Below are 21,360 nucleotides of genomic sequence, written 5' to 3'. Positions count from 1 at the left end.
CACACAGCTGCCAGAAGTTGCACTATTCATAGGGATTTTTACTCAAGCTAGAGATAAGCAAACAAACTTTTAATGAAATCAGCATGAAAAATGAAACAAACAAAGAACAAAAAAAATGGTTCCTGAGACACCAAGAAATAAACTGGAATAACTGTCAGCTAGCAAGACTTTTACAGAACTGATTTGACTGTCACTCTTCTCAAGCATTTAAGAATAAAAAAAATCCACTCAGCTAAGTAGAACATACATTTGCACACACCTGTCTTAATTTTCTTTTATCCTACACTACTTAATTTCATGCTTCGTCGCAATAATGGCAGACAATAATTTTTCCCAACCACTTTAATATCGATTGCAGTGATGAGTTTTAACAATTTTAATTTTACTGGGCAAAAATCCAAATATTTTTTTCCGGACTCTGGGGCTCTCTTTCTTGGACTGTCATGGTTTCCTGAGGGGGGATGTACAGCCCCTGATTGCAGGCCAGGCAGGCTTCACCGCTTGCTCCAGAGACTGATGACTTGCATATTTAAACCATACAGTGAGTTGGATAATCCCCTTTCATAGCAAAACCCAGGGGAGGGAAGTATGTAAGAGGATACAAGGAATCCCTCGTTAAGAACTAGCTATCTGAGGTACTTATATGTCCCCACCCCTCACTCTTATATCTGATTATCGAGGAGCCTTTATATCGACAAATCCCTTCTGGCACAGAAGTGCTATAACCAGGGAAGCAGGGGCGGGAGACCCTGGCCTTCGGTATTCCAGAGCCACTGGGCATCCAGCTCCACGGGCATCAGCCGTCAGGCTGAGGATCCGCTTCTGCCTGACTTGCCCAAGGTCACAGAGAGAATCTGTGGTGAAGCAAGACAAAGGATGTAAGGCTTCAGCGGACACCACCGCACAGCCAGGGCAGCCTGTCACACTCAGACAAAGCGTTGCAGCTTGCCATTGAGCCGAGTGATTATGTGACCCATCCCAAAAATATCCTGTGTTTTCATCAGCTTTTTACACCTTTACTCTCATTCTCTCCTGCACGCCAGAATCAAAAATGATTTGGTGCGTATGCAAAGATGCAATACAGTAAGTATCACTTGAACGGTGAATCTTCATTCCTGAAGCATGAGTCCTTTGCTATTCAGCCTAAAAATAGAAATAAGGAGAGAAAAAAAAAAAAAAAAAGAAAAGAAAAGAAAAACACAAGCTTTGAAACTTGGCAGGAACGGCAGGAAATCATACCTTGAGTCACAGGGCACTCTCAGCATCTGTTCCAACTGCAAGCTTTTCACGCTGCCGTATACAGCCAGCACAGCTACCTTCATATTCCAGTCCCCGAGACTAGCCCTGCAGATATTATCCTTTCTCTGCAGTACGTCTCGTCCCAAATACCTTACATATCCAGCTTTCCATAATGCTGTTCATTTAGTCCCGGAGAAGTGAACTAGCTCACAGGTGAAGAGTTTTTGCTGTTCAGAAGATATTTGGCAAAACAGTTCCCAGTGGGCTGAAACAACAGCTCCAACTGCATTTAGGTTTTACAAGTGGAATCGTTTGTAACATGCACAAAAAAAGAAATGCTAGTTAATAAGATGTATGTTTACACTTAAACTTTCAAAGGGCGTCATCAGATCCTGTCCAACAAAGAAGACATAAACACATTTTTTTTTCTCTCCTGTTTCATGCTTTCTAATAGCTTTTACTTGCATTACAAACACTTCAGTTCTGCCTGAACTGAGCACAAAGAGAATCAGCTCTTTAATCCTCAGGACAATACATATTTTCTTCACACTTTCGAAAGTAAATATAGCAGCTGGTAACTTTTAAATCCTGTCCTTTGTTATGCAAAGGATTGCAAACAGAACCATCAAAGTTAGGAGTGGAAAACACTGGCTACTTTACCTAGATCATTTTCCTGATGGTACAAAAATGTATATTTTTATACTTTTATCCAATCTAATTTTCAGAAAGACAGGAAGTAGGAAATCTGGCATTTCTGCTATCCCGCACAACTAGATTAACCTTTAGACAATGTACAACAGGGTACTTCTTGGCAATATTTTTTTTCTAATAGTCAACCTATATTTTGCCTCCTGAAACAATATCCTAGCCATCCATGTCCATGCTCTACTAGCTTCCATTTCTCAGGAGAATTTGGGGTGTTATGTTTGTAGTTGGTCCATATTATAAAAGCCACTCAACAGAGACACGCCTGTGGAAATCAGATTGCCAGCTCCCCCAAGATCAGTGCTGTCCCACAGAAAAAAAAAAATCTCTCTTCCAATTAAACCTATCCATAGCTCTTTGCAGACTGAGACCAAAAGGGCATCACCATGATCATATCTGAAAACATCATGGAGCAATAATTGAGGACCCACATCTGCTTTTGCTACACCCTGTTGAACTCCCATACTGTAATAGAAAGCCATATAGAAAGACAGTAACACCAGCAGGATGCAATATTGCACGGACGCAGGGCATTATTTGCCTCTGGATAAATCACTTTCCGGTGGTATAATTCACTGCATTCCCTGGAATACATTGCTCTCCCAGGGACTCTTCCTCATTTAAACAAGACTAAAAATGACACAAAAATCAGACTCCATTTCCCTTTTGAGTAAGCAGAATTCAACAAGCAGGTCCTATGCTGCTGGCTACAGAAGCATGTAGTCACGTATGTGATATCACTTATCTGCTGCTCCTGAACTTGGCAGAATCTGCATATCTGAATCAGAAAACAAGACTTGCCCCGGCAGCAAGCCTTCTGCAGTCTTGGGACTCCCAGGCCTTTGCATTTTCCATTCAGCATACGATACCAGCCTATTTATGTCTTTCTGCAGGACACGGGTTTCATTTGGTCCCAGCCACCATAGCAATGAGCACAGTCTGAATCCCCAGGATTTTTTATGCTGCTCCTAATGATAAATGAGTTCCCTGTCTCAGATTACCAAGTTACGTTCTCTTCTCCCACAGCGCTTTCTTGAAAGGTTGTTTGGACTATGTAGTCAAAAGGCAATGAATTTATGCGAATATAATAACATAGCAAACATACATGTACAAAAGCACACAAATATCCATCACATATTCCCTCCTTTCTGTTTTAGCCAGTATGTACTGTCTTCTGTAGCAGCGCATTTCAACATTTCAGGCCATGTGCCACTTCACTTAATTATCCTTTCACGTATCATCCAAACAGGCAAGTCTTGAGGCGCCCTGTGACTTCACCTGCATTCGTACAGCACACCTTCTAGACTGGATGACAGCCCTCAAGGAAGACAGCTCTTCTGGAAGGGGACTTTCTGTGTTTCAGCACTACTGATAAAACCAAAACATACTCACAGCACGAAAAGAAGAAATAAGAATGGTAAAGAAGCCAGCCCTTTTTTCAGCTCTTTTCTTAGGCTTTGTTTTGGAAGAGTCAGCCCTGGAGAACTGTTGCAGGATCCATAGCCTCTTTGAAATGTTTCTCTAATGAATAGCCTAAGTATAACTGTGGTGATAACTTTTCACTAAGACCTTAACGTTTCAAAGGACTTCACAGACAAAAACCAAAGAAAATTTATCTGAATAAGAGTAACAATCACCATGGGGCATCTGTGCTACCGTAATGCAATGGAGTTGCTTGACAAAATTTTACCCAGCCTGGGAGAAGACTGTAATGGCATTTTAAATGTGACAGTGCCACTATCAAAGTAAAAAGCTAATGGAAGTTGTTAGGAGCTTTTTGTAGAATGATACCCAAAATGGGCTATCGTTCTTTTGCTACTTTTAAGTTTATAGAAGAGCCATGTGCATAAATGTACCAGTGAAGAAGGAATAAAGATCCTGCTTCTGCCTCTACAAATACGGCTGCTACTCAACTAAATGCTGGAGGCACCTTCTATGAAAGAACATAAGCCAAAACTCGAAATATGAATTATTCCAGCTCAGAGAAATCACTTTTGCTCCTGTTGCACAGTCTCAAGCTATAAAAGAAATACAATAGGAAGAGAGCTCTTGCAATACCGTAGCATATCTCAGCATTGCTATCAGAAATGATTTATTTCAGAGAAGAGTTAGAGCCAGGTATCTGTCTGAAGTGCCAGACAAGAAATCCTACAGTGAGCTAAAAAGGAAAGACCCTTGTCCCTTTAGGGCTCAATCTCTCAATAAGTATTTCCCTTATTTCCTATTATCCCCAGAGACAGGTCCCACTCATAAGTCACCCAAACTCCAGCTCTTCCTCCTGCTGACCCACTCATCCTCAAGACCCACCAGAAACCAAGACCCACTCAGAGCCTTGCTTATTCAACATGTCTGAAAAAAAATTTTGTTTGGAGACTACGGAATGAAATACTCACTTGAAAAATAATGGTCAAAAAGTAGCTTTTCTTAAGATAACAAGAGAGAGAAATAAAGCAGGAGGGAAATGGAAAATGATTCCTCCTACAGGAAAGTGAGGAAGGAATTAAGAAACCAGCACCACTCTTGCACGTGTTTATAATCTTCTAATAAATGTGTACAGAGCCACCTATGACTTCCATGCAAGGCTTCCAAAGCCTTCCAGTGAGAAGAGGTTCTGCCTGGTGACAGTGCCAGCACAGATCAACTCATCCTATTTTTGTAAACATGGAAGACGCATCCACACTCATAGACCTGATCCAGTCCCCCTCTGAAAGAATTTTATTCTATTGAGGACACAGGAAGCCAAGGGCAAACAGCTTCCTAATTTAAGGCCTCACTTAAATGCTTAATTGTACTGTCGGAAGGATAAGGGACATAATATCTTGCTTTTCTGATCTGGGAGCATATGTAGATCCCAGCCCAGAGGAGCATTTTGCTCTTGGCTATTTAATTCATTCATGTGGAATTAGTGTCCTTCAGTAAAAGACTGTTGTTTGGATGACTTTTTTTTTCCCTGATAAATGCTAGCAAACACAAGGATATACATTTAAGCACTCTAAACCAGTTTAATCCTAAAAGCACAATGTGCTTTAGGGAAAATAATGAGGATGGAAATACACAAACCCACAAAATCTACCAGTTGGATGTAACACACAATAGTGCCTGGTTTCTGACGACAGTCAGAATGCAGGACTATTCACATTGCACAGCTGTCACTGTACTGAAACAATTATCCACCAGGGAAAAAAAAATAAGTCTTAATTTAGTTCTCATCGTGGCTAATAAAACTAACATTGCTGTACTAAAACACTGAAACAGCATCAATGATCCTTGCGGTTTCTTGGCTTCCCTGCCGTCTGACGTAGGAGCAGAGGGGCTCTGTCCCGAGAAATCGGCAGCAACATCTACGCTGGTAAATCACATCATTTCAGAGCGCATCCCTCAGCAGCAGCTCAACCGCCTCCACCCCTGAACTGTCCGGACGGTCCATAGCTCAGCCGCAGCCTGCACCAGCCAGCACTCTCCCAATTTCCAGACAGGCTTCAGGAGTCAGCATGGGTCAGGAGTCATTCCCTCCCAGCAGTTTGCGTGCAACCCCATGACTTGTGGGAACAGAGATTTTATGACGTGGATGTGGATTGTCTGTGCCAGAGAACTATGCCAGGTACATTTTGTTTACTAGAAAAGACATAAACAGTTCTTCCTATTAACACAAGATCTTTAAAAAAACCCACTGCAGACTTTGTGTTTCTGTGCAAGTGAGCCCTAGACTCCTCTCAGCCTTTTGGTCATCTTCTTTGTCAAATTGCAACTGATACCTATTTTAATACAGGTGCTATTTCACTAATAACTCAGGGGCCTCGGTCACATACAAACAACCCTCATACGGTGGTAGGAACTCAGCAAAAAGTCAGCCATGAAAGGGTGAAATAATTCTCTCCACATATGCGGTTTCCTTCAGGTGAGGGAAAGATGTATATATATCTCTTTCTTATATATCTAGTGCCAACCGCCCTCAGGGAATTAGAGAAAAAAAATCAGACCATTGGTCTTTAATAGCTGCACTCTCTTTGTAAGGTGCTGACATACCGTGGTGATGGGATGACATCAAAACAGCTTCAGCTTGCCTACAGAAACAGGGGAAATATCTCAAATCATTTAACTAACGTTAATCAAGCTTCTGATTGTTCCTGTGAAATGGTTAAATACAAGCAAATCAAAATGACAGAAGAGAAGCACAAAAAGGTCAAGAGATGCTTCTCAAGCCTTGTAGCAAACTAATGACAAACGTGGAAAATAATCCAGAAAACCAGATCGCCCCTTTGCTCAAACCAATAGTTATAGCTCCATCCAGGAATGGGAGAAGACTAAAAATATTAAATCTTTAGAGGAATATTTAAGGAACTAATATACTGTAAAATACTAAATGAATGCATCAAGTTGCTTTTGTACTCCCTTGCCTCAAGCAGCTTAGCACAAATAAAATTTGATGCTAATCAGTCCTAGCAGTTTTCACAGAAACAGAAAACCCATTATTTCCTCTGGCTGCAAGTAAAAAATTTCCCAACTGTTTCATTATTGATACTTGCAAAGTATCTCTTGTACCTATAATTTTATATCGGTGTTGACCTGGTGTTTGCCTCTCTTGACCATTTAACACATTTAACCTGGTACTGACAGAAGAATAACAGTTGAATTAAAAGGGGTTTTTTGCATAATAAAGTACCTACTACCATGGAAATACAAAGAGATATTAATGTTTTTTTCTATATAAAAGAAGCTGAATTATGAAAAAACAGAAAGAAAAAAAAAAAACAGAAAACATGGAATTATCATAATGGTATTTTCCAGCCAATAACAAGACAAGATGCTTAGGCACTAAACAGATATGTGCTTGTAATAAGCTACAAAAAAAACACTATAAAATTAAATGGGATGTATTGGCAATGGGTTCCTTTTATAATTAAAAATGATTCAGAAAGTGAAAATATTACCTAGAACAAAAGTAAAACAAATCTGTTCATCTCAAGAGCTGATTTCAAAATGTTTCAGTCGTCTTCTCCCTACTAACAACAATTTTTCTTCACACTTCACACAAGATTTTTCACATATGTTTTAACCACCAAAAAAAATCACGCTATTTCAAATTTCAAATGCTCTGCAGCGGAAAACGTTATTGACAAATGTAGCGTGACACAGTGAACAGAAAACTGGTGGGTTTAATCAGTTTAAGAAAATTTTTTATTAATGAATGCCAATATGTAGGGTAAAAATCTTGAGCCTGTTCTTCAATTCTTATATGGTAAAGCTCTTCCTTTACGGAAAGGTTCTGCAGTCAGATATGGAAGAGACTGACTCCTGCATCTCTCTAGAGCCTCTGAAGTCAGTAGTGCTCACGAGGTGCAAAAATTTCCATAGATCTAGAGTCAGCATCTGTGTACATTTCGGGTTGCCTCAGAAAATATGTATGCGCTCCCTGAAATTATGTGGTAAAACGTTACTACATTTTATTTACATCATAGAATCATTCAGGTTGGAAAAGACCTTAAAGACTGTTGAGCGCAACAGTTAACCTAGCACTAAACCATGTCCCTAAGCATCACATCGTGTTCCCTTCAATCATGAGATGCCCTCTATTGCCACAATTAAATACATAGCCCTGTATCTATGCAGTTCCGTGAGGTTTGGCTCTGTACGATGGCAATGCCCTCGTTTCTGGGAGGCCTGTCTGCTGATTCCCGCAGGTCTGCAACACAAAGCAGCAAGAGCACCAAATGGCAGCCAAACATAAAAAGACTTGCAACTGAGCCTAAAAAAAGCATCATCCAGGTACAGCCTGGTAGCTGTGCAAGGCTGCCAGCCAAAGATGACGCGAAAACACAGACTGAGGCAAGGAAATAATGAGAGCAAATAAACCGAATGCATTGAGAACTAATGCATTCGCTTCTAGATTTACTGAAAGAAACTATCCCTTGCATTTTGGGATGGTTGCACATAAAGTTGAAAGAGTAACTCCATAATGTCATTTGTACCTGTACTTCTGAAGAGGTGAACGTGTATGAAATGTATAAAGCAAATGTGCACAACGTGAATACTGGTCCCTCTAGACAGCAGCTATTAAAGTGGATTATAGTGGTGCAGCACGAACGGAATTTGACAAAAAAGAGGAAATAAGTCATTTAGTCTTGGGAAAAGAGGAGAAAACAAAGGGCAAGGAAAAGCAAAAGGCAAGGTAAAGCACGGCAAGGCAAGGAATAAAACTGATGATGAATGTTTTGGCTTTATACACATGTATATAAATATATACATAAAACTTAAGATCACAATTCACCAAGCATACTGTCCACCCATCTCAATTCACATGCAAACCATCATCCCAAGGCTGCTCCCAGTGTGACACTGGCGAGAAGATGTGTGAAGGTGACAGATGGAGTGTACCAAAGAGTTCAGAAATAGCGTGAGGTTTTTAGATGGGACAATACTGGCATAAACAAATGGCTCTCCTTTTTTCCGGCAGATTTTATCCACTGACATGAGTTATTCAGACATTAAACAAGTAGAAGCCTTGAATACAGGGAACATAGCACATGAAGTAAGCTATGTTACAGAGTCTCTTGTTTCCTCCATGACAAGTTTTGAGGGACTGAGAATAGCCCAAATGCTTGTAAGCATCACACAAAGAAGCTAACAGTTACCACCTGGCCATGCCTGAGTACCCTACAGGAAGCCAAAATGTCAGTGACACAAAGCCAGAGAAGCAGGCAAGAGTAAGATTTTGAGTGATCTACTCAATAGAAAAGTTGCCTTTGTGCTAGTGAAAGTTGGCAATGGGGACAGCCATCCCCTTGATAGATCCTATCAGCCAAACAGAAAACAACTTGGCAGCAGGATTTCCAGAATGAAAAAAAAAAAAAAATTAAACAATGTCACCTTCTGTTACCAAGGGGAAAGAGCAGCTCCTGGTGCACCAGAAGAAAGGAAAGAGACTGGCCTGAGCCTGTCTGTGCAATTTTTAGTCACTGACATTCGAAATGCTAAAAAAAAGTCAAGACCCTGAATGCACCAACAGGGCGTACAACACTCTTCCTTCCCCAGCCCTGGATTTTGCTCCATGTGTTCAAGGTCATCTCCAATATGGTGCAGATACGTGACCCTCACTCAGCCCAGGAAAACAGCTAAGTTGTGAGGAAGAGCAACGAGAAGCCTCATCAGGACCTCTGTCCTCCTTGTTTGCTCAACAGCTGCATTTCAGCTCTGGCCCTTGCCTGGGCTCCTGCTTGAGCTATGCTGCTGGCCATGTACCTTGCTGACCATGACCTTGCCTTGCTGATCCCAGCCTTGCCTCACTGACCTGACTTCCTGGTTGACCATCAACCTACCTCACTACTATGGACTTGTCTGGCAATCACTGGACTGTTTGCTGAACTTGATTTTGGTTTTCTTAGTCAGGTGAGGCTGTGTCCGCACTTGTGAGACCATTGCCCTTCTTGCCTTGCTGTCCCCTCATCTCCTATCTCAATTTCCCTTGTGAAGCAGCCCACTCTTGGTGCTCTCTGACATAAACAACCATTAAATGGTAAACCAATAACTTCAACTGGGGACAATCTGTCCTGAGATCCAGAGAGAACTGTTTGAGTGGGTAGCTACTGTGTTACTACCCAGCACAGTCCTGTGATCTGCTCTAAAGGTCCTCTCCTTCTTCCACTATATTTCTAGCAAGAGTACCTCCAAGTTCTGAAAGCTTAATAAGCAACTGTTTCACACAATTTTTTTTTTTTTGCATTAAGAACCAGAGTAATAATAGGTCCACTTTAAAACAGTTAATTCCTCGAATGTTTCCTGTTTGTAAAGTGCCTCTGAAAGGTCTAAAGCCATCAACAGGTGAAATTTAGGCTGTACAAATTTGGACCATAATGTTTCAGACCTACTAAGGGCAGAAAATCACCTGCTAAACAGTGGTGTGCCTGGAAATTCACAAAAGGAGAAAGGACAGAGAAGAATTCAAGGTGAACCATTTGACCAGGAGAAAGGCTACAGATCAAGGTCATTTTCTGTGGTGCCGTCCCTCTCCTATTCTCATGAAAACACTTAGATAAAAGGATACCATGACTATCAATCAGCTTATGCTGTCCACCAGATCATCAGGTAGGACTATTGACCTGTATATTTTAAGTTGTAAAATCAATAAAAGAAAGGAAAAAAAATGGCAATAAAAAGAAAAATAGCAGCATGAAAATCTGAGCTGCTGAGCCTACTATTTCTCAGGCTACCTTTGTTTGTGTATTCACGATGAGTGATATAATATACTTCTCACAGTTTCTTCACAGATTAAAATTTCTCTGGGTGACAATGTTCTCAAAAAATATGTAGTCCTGACATTTAGGAACTTCAGAGTAGATATTAAAGCAATACTGAACTTCAAATTGCAGGTTCAACTTGCTGAATAGAACTGTTAGACAGAAATACAGATGAATCATACTCATCCTGGATATAATGGAAACAGGCATTTGCATGGTGGTGATTACCGACTTCAATGAAAGTACAGGCATTTACACCAGCTGAGTGCCCAGCCTTGACATATACCAAGATACAGTAAACACAATTTCATACCTGGACGGTTTGTGAGCATTGACCAAGGTCCTGGTCCTCAGCTGAAGAGCTGTGGTGATGCATCAGCTGAGAATCTCAGCCCATGTCTTTGGTCTGAGTACAACCCAAACTGGATTTTATGTCTATATTTCTGGCAAATGACCCTTAATTTCCTAATCTTCTTGACTATAACCATTGTGAACAGTTTCTATAGCGCTGCTAAATAAGGGCCTTATCCAGAAGCCTTTACTCATGCAGAGATAACAGATCTACTTCTGAGAGGAAGGTGTAAAAACATGCTTCAGATGCATGTCCAACATCAGACATTAAAGGGTATAATTTGTCATTTTTTACATTATTAAGAATATTCGTGCAGGATCTATAATTAAAACTAAAAGAGATGTCTCCTCCTTTTGCCAGCAGCTGTGTTACATCAATTAAATGGGTAAATAAAATCTTTCCCCAGAGGGGATATCATGTGACCCTCTATTGATTAAGACTGCAGTAGAACGTTATTTGCAATCTTATTGCATAATGGAAATCAGGAGGTAGCTGTCATGGTTTCAGAAGACAAATTGCCGCTATCTTAGACAATTCATAGGCCTCTTTCCTTCTTGCTGCTCTTAATTCACAGTTAATGCATGTCTTACAAGGCTTAGTTTCTTAAATCAGTCTATGGCACTGAATTCAACTCAAAACTGGACGTAAGCGGTAGTCTACGTGGCCCTGCATTATGATGGGTATTAAAGTGACCGTTCCATCAATCATTACTTCAGAACTATGCATTATTTAATAGGGTAACACAACTTCAAAAAATGATGTGAAATTAAAAATAGGCACCTCCTGCAGCACGCATGATTGTTTCCAGGAAAGACAGGCCTCCCCCACTAGGCATGGCTCCAGAGGTGCTCTCTGTATAGAACATTTTTAAGTCTTAGCTCAGTTTTGTGTACTTGATTTTCAGGAGCAAAACGTATCACTGGAACAAGTCCGCTACCCTCAAACCTATGCAGTCAGTGCAGCTAGGGGTCAGTTTTGAGATTGTAACGAGCACCTGACCGCAACCCAGCAGACACTTTGCTCCTCTGCTGAACTGTAAATCCAACACTACGCCCTTCATGGGAGAACCAGAGGGAAGGACAAAAATCTCCCTTTAAATGACTGAAACACTCTTTGCCAATTTGAGAAACCTTCCAAAAAAAAAAAAAAAACCCACAACACTCTTTCCTTACTTCTAATCCAATCTCTCGGTTGCAACAATTAGAAAACAAGCGCAACACTTTTCAAAGTACGTAACAGCAATATTTAACATTACCAGAACCTTCTCCACCGAAGTCAAAGAAATGGTCTGTAAGTGGTCTTTGGTGGGTGTGAAGTTGTAGGACACAAGGCAAGATTTCTGAACAGAAGGAATGAGTCTGAATAACAGGGAGCGATAGGACAGTAGTAGACTCAGGCAAAAGTTACAGTCATTCCATGTGTAGAAAAAAGTCCTCAACTTACCATCATCTGTTTGCCATTGCACAGGACTAAAAATTAAATGTCTGCTGCCTGGTCTGTTACAGCTAAGTTGATTGATTAGAATGTGTTCATCTTCCCATCTAACTTGGCAAGTTTAAAAGTGGCAGGTTTGCTTTTCCATTATTTACAACACTAGAGCTGAATAAAGTACATGGAAGGAAACGCTAGTAGAACTATTGTCCAAAAGTAATGTCTCACAGAGTGATAACAAAGTCTGGAAAAAAATATCACCTTGTGAAAAATATGCAGGAGGTTAAGATCTCAAGGAAATCAAAGATATTTCACTACACTTCATTTGGCTAGACATGAACATCAATAGCATTAGATTATTACTGTCATATCTTCCTATTTAGGGAAATTATCTGATCCTCCTACAAATGGATTTGTGCTTAAACCTTGTATTTCATTCTCCTGGAAATTTGGGAAATCAATCCCAACCTAGTCTTGATGAGCATAAACGCTCAATATGGAGCAAATGTGAGTAGTAAAAAAATAAGGATACAAATCCCTAAAGAATTAAAATGTGCTCTGGTTGTTCAGAACTTCAAAAGAGGCATTTGGCACCTTAAATTAGGGTCTGCAATCGTTGCTCTTTTTTTTTTTTCCCCTTTGCTTTGGAAGGGCAAACAAGTAATTTCAGATTTCTGAATCTAAAAAAGTCCTTTCTTTTTTGAAGGTAATAAAATACGATCAGCTCACTTATTTCGTTGTGCTTGAAATTTAAAAGAAAGATATAAAATGTTCCTTACCTTAAAAAGTCTTAAAATATTTGCGACCATAATGGACACAGAACTTGCTGCAGCACCTATCACACCTGATATCTTGTCTGGCTTAGTGAAAATAGGTGGGTCACCATTAGCACACTTCACATCTGAACCATCTTTTTCTATCAATGCTTGCACAAATGTTAAGGATTGTTCCAATGCATAAGTGTCCCTGGAACACGTATCAAGGATCCGGACACCTAAGGTGATATTGGCAAGAAGATCAGGGTCTTTATTAATCTGATCGATTGCATACAGCATTGCCTCTAGTCTGTGGATCCCTTTCTCCTTCTTGAGCTCCCCACAAGGCACCCCTCTATCCCCTTTTGCATGGACGGGGAACAGTCCTCCCAAGATGATGTCCCCATCTAGTCGGATGGAGTGGGCATATTCCTGGCCATGAGTTCTTTGCATCAGGGTGAGTATCCAGTAGAATTTGGCTGTTAACAGGAAGAAACAATGGCAGGAAACTAATCGTTTTCCTTCGTATACCATTTTCTCTGAAGACTTTGTTGCTTGCCAGTATCCAGATTTTCTTCTTGCTAAAGGATGAGGTTGACCATTCGAAGCTGCACTTTCTGGAGGATACCATCAGTGCCCAGTAAGTAATATAGAACCATGTGGTAGGTAGAAAATGTATCTCAGCAGAAGTACATAAAACGTGTTTTACAAAAGATGTTCACTGATGTCATGGGTTGATGAGCTTTTCCGAGAGGTGGTTTTCAATTGCTCTTAACTGATGGTGAAGTGCAGGGTAGTATCTCTGGTCCTGATGCTAAGAGGAGGTCAGTAGCTCATGCCCTTGCATTTTGCCCCGCAGCTGAGGTACTTCTGAAAAAAACAGTGAGAAATACCATTTAGAGCAGCAGTTTCACACTTCTCACACAGTGTATTTACTTTTGAATATGAGTTACGTCGCCTAGGTTTTACTTTTGATATTCCATACGGGAGTAATTTTTGGCCTTCTGTGAATTTGAACACCTGGCTGCACTGCGCTACAAGCCGAGAAATTGATCATACCGGCAGCGCAAAAGCCAAATCAGGGGAACTAAACTTAGCTTGGTGTTCAGATACCAACCCGTAATTCGTATTTACCTTCGCATTGCACGACATCCAGAAACAGATTTGATCCATAACACGTTGTATTTTCTGTTTTGCTGTATCATTCTCTTCCAGCCTACAGAAGCACAATAACCACTTACACTCTCACTCACGGAGAGGTTCCATTTATGACAATGGAGTAATCAAGGCTCCTGAATTTAAGTACGCTCTTCAGCTGCTGCGGTACAACCACATTCAATTCATTTGGATATTAAACTGATTATTTCTCCAGTGGAATTCACTTTCTTCTGGGCTTACTATATATCCAAAATGCCTTCCAGATAATTTCTAATACTAAATTACTTTTATGAAAAGGTAGCTGATTTCTTAAGCAAAGAGAGCACAATGTATTCTGTTAGGAAACCAGCAGAACATCCAGTATTCCCTTTCCAATATTTCATTTGAGCTGAGGTCCAACATTAACAAGATCTCTATTATTTGCTTGCATTTTGACCAGATTAAATAGGAACAATGTTGCGCCCCCACTGACATCTGGAGAAGTCCCACTGATTTTAACGAGATCAAGATTTCAGCCTGCATACCTACACACCTGACTGAATGTTACAAAAATTTCCAAATTGCCCCCACTTTAATTCTCAAGTGAGTGAGTGGCATTTATTTATTTCACTATTTAACAAAATTACACATGCCTGAATACATTTTTAGACCTCTGAGGAGAAGACAGAGGGAATTAATTTTCCTTAATCCTAATAGATAGGCACACAGTGAGCAACTTCAACTGAGCCAGTCTCTCAAGGCACCTGTTACAGGCTATGGAGAGCAGCAGATGTCCTAGGCTGCAATTCACCAGATCCTTTTCTTTAAAAAAATCTTATTTATTATGAAATTAATCACATTGAACAAGTGCCTACCTCGCTCCCTATAAAGAAAATCCAGGCAACAGGCTCATCTGTAGATACGTACTTTGTCCCTAGTGATCTGACTGGTTCCTACCAAAAACATGATCAAATTAAAAGAATTTTAGACAAAATTAGAAGGCAGTTATAGACAACTATATTGTTTTTCAAAGACATTTTGAAATATTTTCCTCAAGATTTTAGTGTATTATCTGGTAACAATACTCAAAATGTGGTTTTATACTGCTTTAAAATGATCATCCTCTTCTTACTTTTATTTTGTTACATGTTTTTTTCCCCAAATGATACTACAAAGCTCACAAAAGCTAAAGAAGAGTTCTCAAATGGTGGTTATTTGAAGACCTGAGAAAAAGATTCACAATGGAAAGTCCTCTATTGAATGTAAAGGTACCTCGCTGTGATTTGGTAACAGAGCAACGACTTGAAAACGAAACTTGTTTAATGGGTGTGAATAAAATCACTGCAATCAGGAACAGCAGCACACAAGACTTTCAGTGCCTCTTAACTTTTAGTTTTTGCTTGAATTGGGCCCCGGGTTGAATCTAAATGAAACAAAATCTGTGGCGGTTTATGTGATAATCCCGTCGTTCTCCTTTGGCTCCTTCTGGGCACACAGTTTACAAATCTGACCAGGCTTTGGCCCCATGAACTGAACCCAGACTCAGTCACAAAGGGAGGAACTTGACTGTCTGTCACCGAGTGAGTTGATTCAGCCCCATGGGATGTTTCTTCTCTGCCCACGCTACAGAGAAAAGACTTCATTCACTATTAACTAGACACAACTGTCTGCTGTCTTGATTGCCTTAGCAGAAAAACACAGTTAAGGGTTCAAAATAGTAAAGAGTAAAAGTTGTAGCTACACCTAAAATAGACACAGAGGCAATTTCCTTTCTGCTTCCACAATGAACAACCAACTCATTAGCCTGTGCATGTATGTACAATCCATACAGGGAGCAATCCTCCGAGGGAATAAAAGATAAGCCTGCTCTTATTTCATGCTGTACGGAGAACAAGAAAGCACCACTGAAAAAGCAAAAACATTCATGAAGGAAAGAAATGCTGTTTTTTCTCTTGCTCAGCCTCAGGTCAATTCCTTACAGCCAAAGAATGCCCAGAAATTAAAGCAACTGCCAGTCTTTGTGCAAACAAATAGTGATGAATTCAATTATTACAACTCAAATTCCAACAACAATGGAGCAGCTACAGTGAGCCCAATATCCTTCATCCAATACCTTATCTGGAACGGACTGAAAGCCAAATGACTTGATAATAAGCATTTTTCAACATTATAGTCTACATAAGCATTAATCGCTCTGCCTCAGCTTGCACGTTTTCCTGAAAAAGTACGTTTCTTTGCTGCAAGTGTCCACAGCTTGTCTATAAAACAGAAATAAAACTTTAAAATGTTCTTTTTAAAAATTTAAGACATTTTAGTCTTTTTTTTATGTTACCTAAGAAGCAAAAGCTTCTATTACACTGCCTAATTTATTCATGCCACACTGCTTTTCATATATTGATTAATATTAACTTTTACAGAATGTGGTAAGCCTGTGTAGCTAAGCAGAAAGCAGCTGATCTAAATGAATTCCATTTTTATCAATGAATTTTAGTGAAAAAGCACGGGCCTCTGGGCGATAAAGCCTGAATGAACTTTCCTCATGTGCGGAGATTTCATTCGAAGTAAAACGCTGTCCTTTTCCAATTGACCGTAAAAGTTTGAATTAATGCAAATATATTCTCGATTTGACAGATTCCTCACTGTAGTAGTTGGTGTTCACTAGAAACATGACTTCAGAGCAGAAATTCACACCTTTCCCCAGCACAGTCCAAGAGTAAGAGCACCACAAAGCCTCTCTTCCAGTCACCTTGGAATACGTGCTTCTCCCGGGTTTAATTCATTAAACATATCTGGCATTATCAGAACATACTGCTATTTTTAAAGTCAGTATTTCAGCACAAACCTCCACTCGTTCTGCTAGAATATATATTTATTTTTAAACCTAAGGAGGCGGGGTACTGCAAGACAGAGGACATGGAAACTTCTGCATGTAGTGTCTGGTTCTGAAATTACTTCCTTCGTAAAAATCTTTCAGCTTTATGAGATATGTGGTATTCAAGGATGGGTATTTTGGTACCACGTTGCCAGAGTCAGTGTATCGGCATGTACCAGGACCGGTCACTCTTCCAGCCACAGACTCACTGCACTGAGAGATGGGCTCATTATGGGAGTTCTTTATGTTAACGAACAGGTCTAAATAACGAGCCGAGAGTGACAGATAAATACTTTAATAAATATAGACAGTGTCTCTATTTTGGTAACGAGGTTCCTGAAAGAGCCATCTTCAGCCGGCACTGGAGTCATGGCTGAAATCATATAGAAAGATTTGATATCTTCATCTGGAAATATTGTTTAAAAAAATCTCACGTTACAGACAGCCGCAGGAACAAGAACTACTCTCTGCAGCATAAGCAGGAAAACGTGGTCACTGAACTTCATGGAACATTTTTTAATTGACGTTGTCTGTCAGACTCACATGAACCTGTTACTGAGTGACAACAAAAAGCTATGCAGTGTGTGTGTGTGGGGAAACATCTGAGAAAAAGTACTTAAAATTTTGTTTGAAGCCAAAAAATTCATTTGTCATTGCATTTGAAGCACGTTTAAACTGCACTAAAATAAAACAAAACCAATATTCTGTGAAAGTTTAGGGTGAAAACCTATTTCTGCTTTCACAAAACATCAGATTGTCCAGTCAATGCAAAACTAGTCTGGTTTTACGGAATGAAAACAAAATAACAGCGTCTTCCATTATGAAGTTCTGAGGAGAAAAAAAAAATTGCAAAAGTGTGCTTATGCTACCGATGTTACTTCCAAACTATCAAATGAGAATTATCTTGCTAATGTTCTTTTTAATGTTCATAAAAGTTGCCTCTTTTCTCCTGCACAGCATTCAGTGATGAACAAATAGCTGAATCTCCGCACAGAGCAGGTAAAGAGTTGCCACCTGCATACAGTAACCCGACACATATGGAAGATTAATGGGTTTTGCTGACAACAAAAGGGAATTTGGAAAACCTTAGGCCTTGACATCGCAACTCCTAACTTGCAGGAGAATTCTTCCCTGATGTAAGCAGTCTTATCTACCTCAGCTCTTCTGTAATGATTTGCTGTGCCCCTGCCACAGAGGTAACCTTTACACAATAATCAGGGCTTCAAGGCGAGTCACCCTCAGCATCTCGTTTACAGGAACTATTTCCTCCTGGTGCACTGTGAGAGAAATGTCTCCACTCAGTCTGATCAGCCTCTTTTCAAATACCCCTGAGCACCTGCCTTCACTTTCTACCCTGAAAATATCCATTTTCCAAACAAGCTACCCTGCTAAAAGCCAGCACAGGTCCTTCTGCCAGGGTGAGACTAACAGGGGTTTATGATTTTTAAAAAGGAAACAGCATCAAATATTTCCCTCTGCCCTTGCCTGGTCTCGCAGCTGAATAAACCCCATCAATATTAACACTTTTGGAGTTGGTTTCACCTCTGGTCTGGCAAGTGATGATCAAGGAGATTTTCCCAGGCAGCCTAGGAGAGCTTTCCCTCTTGTTTTTGTTCTCATTTTACCCTCTTCCCACCAGACTCCCGTTCCCCAGCCGGCACAGCTGGGCTCAGAGCAGGCGCTGGTAGCGCAGCCCAGTGCCCCGGGTGAGGGGCTCTGCCCCGAGAAACGCAGCCGCCCGTCGAAATCGTCCCGGCACACCCTGCGGGAAACCCACCCCCCCGTGCCCGTGCCCGTGCCCGACCCCGGCGGCGGCGCTGGCGAGCGGCCGCGTCCCCCGGGGAGCCCAGGTCGCGGCGAGCTCCGCACCGCACTCCGCGCATCCCGCACAGCGCTCCGCACCCCGCGCATCCCGCTCAGCACTCCGCACCGCACTCCGCGCACCCAGCCCAGCACTCCGCACCCCGCGTATCCCGCCCAGCACTCCGCGCACCCAGTCCTCCGTACCCCGCGCATCCCGCTCAGCACTCCGCACCTCGCACCGCGCTCTGGCCCCCTCCCCGCCCGGCGCGCCCCGCCGGGAGCAAACACGCGGCCACGCACCGGCTTTCCGTGCGGTTCCTCCGTGCTTTTCCCGGCTGCCTTTCGGCTCCTAACGCATCCCGGCACCTTTCTGGGCCCGAGGAAGGGCTAGCGCAGCCCGCCCGGCGCCGGCCGGCCCCGCCCGGCGGAGGGGCCCGGGGAGCGCCCCCGGGGCTGGGCGAGCCGCCTCTCCCCGCGTACCTCCACCACCATCGCCCATCCCCGCGGTGTTTCTCCCTTGAAGGGAGCCCCCTATTGTTCTCCACTTCACTTAGCCGAGCTATTTATTATTATTATATTTTTTTTTTCTCTCTCCTCCCAGGCTCATCCCTACCCCAGCTGGCGTCTATTGGTGAGGGATTCCGGCACAGCCTCGGCGCGGCTCCCCCGCGGCCTCGCTCCTTCCCGGTAGCGGTCGTAGGACGAGTTTACACCGCTTCACCCCGCGGCCTTGCAGCCGGGGCGGTCCGTGCCCGGCCGGCGGCGGGGACATGCGGATGTCCTGGCTGACGCGGAGGCTCCGGCTGTTCCCCCCGGAGCCCCGGCCGGGAGCACCGCACCTCCGCGGCGGCGGTGCGAAAACAAGCGTCGCGTTTTATTTACAGCCGCCGGCGATTCCTTCCTCTCCTTGCATCAAGTGGTCAGCTTTAATGCGCTTCTGTTCCCCCTCAATGAAAACCTAAGTCTCTTTTAATGAATCCCCAGTCACGGAGGTCAGAAGCTTGCGAACTCCAAAATGGCAACGCCGGATTTGCATGCACTTTGGGTCATTGATGGATTTTTATTACTTGAGTTGTACTGGGGGGGCTAGGGGGGTGTTTGTTGTTTTGTTTGGATTTTTTTTTTTTAACCGCGTTATACATTCACCTGCCAACACTTCGGATTCCCGCAACAAGCACATGCCAGCGCTGGGGGATGCTGCTCCGCGCCGGGGACAGCTAACCCCTCGCCGTCGGCCGGCGCAGCCTCACACCCTCTTCCTCGAGGCGAGGAAGCCCCCGGAGCCCGGCGGGAATCCCCCATCCCCTTCCCACCCCAGGGACACGAGGGTCTCCCCCACGGAGCCGAGGCAGCGGAGCCCACCCGGCAAGCGGTGCGGTACGGGCGGGCGGCCGCAGGTCGCCCCACCCCGGCCCCGGAGCCGAGCGAGAAGTTGAGGGCGGCGGGCAGGGCTGGCCCCGTCCCCTCGGGGCGGCGGGAGCCCCCTCCTCCCTCCCGGCCAGCGAAACGTGAACAGGACGGCGGGGAGCGCGGGGGAACCCCTGTGCCCCCCTCCCTGCTCTCGGGGGTGGGAGAGGACCCTGTTAAGGAGGCAAAGGGGAGATCTCACTCTTCAGGAGCACCGATACCCTCCCTTTTTGCTCGCTGCTGTGCGTGCCCGGGATCTCTTTCGACAGAGCTGACTGGGGGAGGATATCGACAATAAAAATGATAAATAATTAAAGCAAAAAACCAAAAGCCCCCGGCGCCACGAAGCAGGCGGAGTGGATTGTCCAGCCCAAAAACGTTAGCCGAGGTAAAACTTGCATTATTTGTGGACACCTCTGCCCTTAAAATAAGAACTAAAGCAGACACACGCACATACACAAATACCTTGATCGAAAAGAGTTGCATATCCATATTACTGCAGAGGTCACGGGAATTAATACTCGGCGCTGATCGGGAATAGCATGAGGTAATTTCTGTACAACCCTCGTCTCAAATAGCTTCCCCCGGTAGCGTCAGCTTAATATGCAGGAGCTCAGCCTGGGACAGGTATCCAGGAGAGCGATTTCAGTCGTGCTGCATAACACTCGCGATTAGCCAAGCCGAACCTGCTCCACTGTCTCCTTCCTTATTCCTCCTCCCCTCGCCTAAAAAAAAAAAAAAAAATTTAAAAAAAAAAAAAACAAACCCAACCCAACTTTTTGGGACCGGTGGCTCAGCCCCCGTGACGATATCCACCCTCTGCCGCCTCGCCGCTCAATGGCAGCGGCGGACCCACGCACCGGCCCGGCCGTGCCGTTCGCAGCCAAGTAAGAAAACGCCTCCCCCCGGCCTCCGCCCTCACCACCCCCCTCCCGTTCCTTTCCCTTGCCGGTCCGTCCCCCCTCCCCGGCGGAGCGGGGTCCCCGCCCGGAGCCCCGCGGCTCGGCGGCCCCGGGCACGGCGGGGCGGTGGCGACCCCGCACTTGTAGCTGTTCTCGGTGCTGAAGGCGGCGGCGCTCCCCGGCACGGCCCTCCCCGGTACAGCGCTCCCCGGTACAGCGCTCCCCGGCACGGCCCTCCCCGGTACAGCGCTCCCCGGTACAGCGCTCCCCGGCACGGCCCTCCCCGGTACAGCGCTCCCCGGTACAGCGCTCCCCGGCACGGCCCTCCCCGGTACGGCCCTCCCCGGCACGGCGCTCCCCGATACAGAGCTTCCTGGCACGGAGCTCCTCGGTACAGCGCTCCCCGGCACGGAGCTACTAGGTACAAAGCTCCTCGGCACAGCGCTCCCCCGGCACGGCTCGGTTCCATGAGAAACCCCAGCCGGCAGCGGGTTGTGGCTCCGGGCCCTCCTTCCCCTCGCCG

General features: G+C 43.7%; 1 protein-coding gene across 3 annotated transcripts in view; it reads right to left on the bottom strand.

Moving 5' to 3' along the window:
* GRM8 (glutamate metabotropic receptor 8) overlaps positions 1–20,771 on the bottom strand; it is a 357,470-nt gene extending 336,699 nt beyond the window's left edge. The window contains exons 1-2 of one of the 3 annotated variants that reach the window (XM_074593173.1): positions 20,401–20,771; positions 12,741–13,586 (exon numbers count right to left, since the gene is read on the bottom strand). In XM_074593173.1, the coding sequence (XP_074449274.1) occupies positions 12,741–13,250 (510 nt within the window). In that variant the 5' untranslated portion in view covers positions 13,251–13,586; positions 20,401–20,771. Of the gene's footprint in view, positions 1–12,740; positions 13,587–14,728; positions 14,807–18,828; positions 19,037–20,400 lie in introns of those variants that run through there. The other 2 variants (XM_074593253.1, XM_074593342.1) reach the window with 2 other exon arrangements.
* Between the last annotated feature and the right edge of the window lie 589 nt (positions 20,772–21,360).

This window comes from Larus michahellis, chromosome 1 (genome assembly GCF_964199755.1).
Source record: "Larus michahellis chromosome 1, bLarMic1.1, whole genome shotgun sequence".
NCBI lineage: Eukaryota > Metazoa > Chordata > Aves > Charadriiformes > Laridae > Larus > Larus michahellis.
Note: the sequence above shows the minus strand (reverse complement) of the source record. Positions and strands in the feature narration are given on the sequence as shown.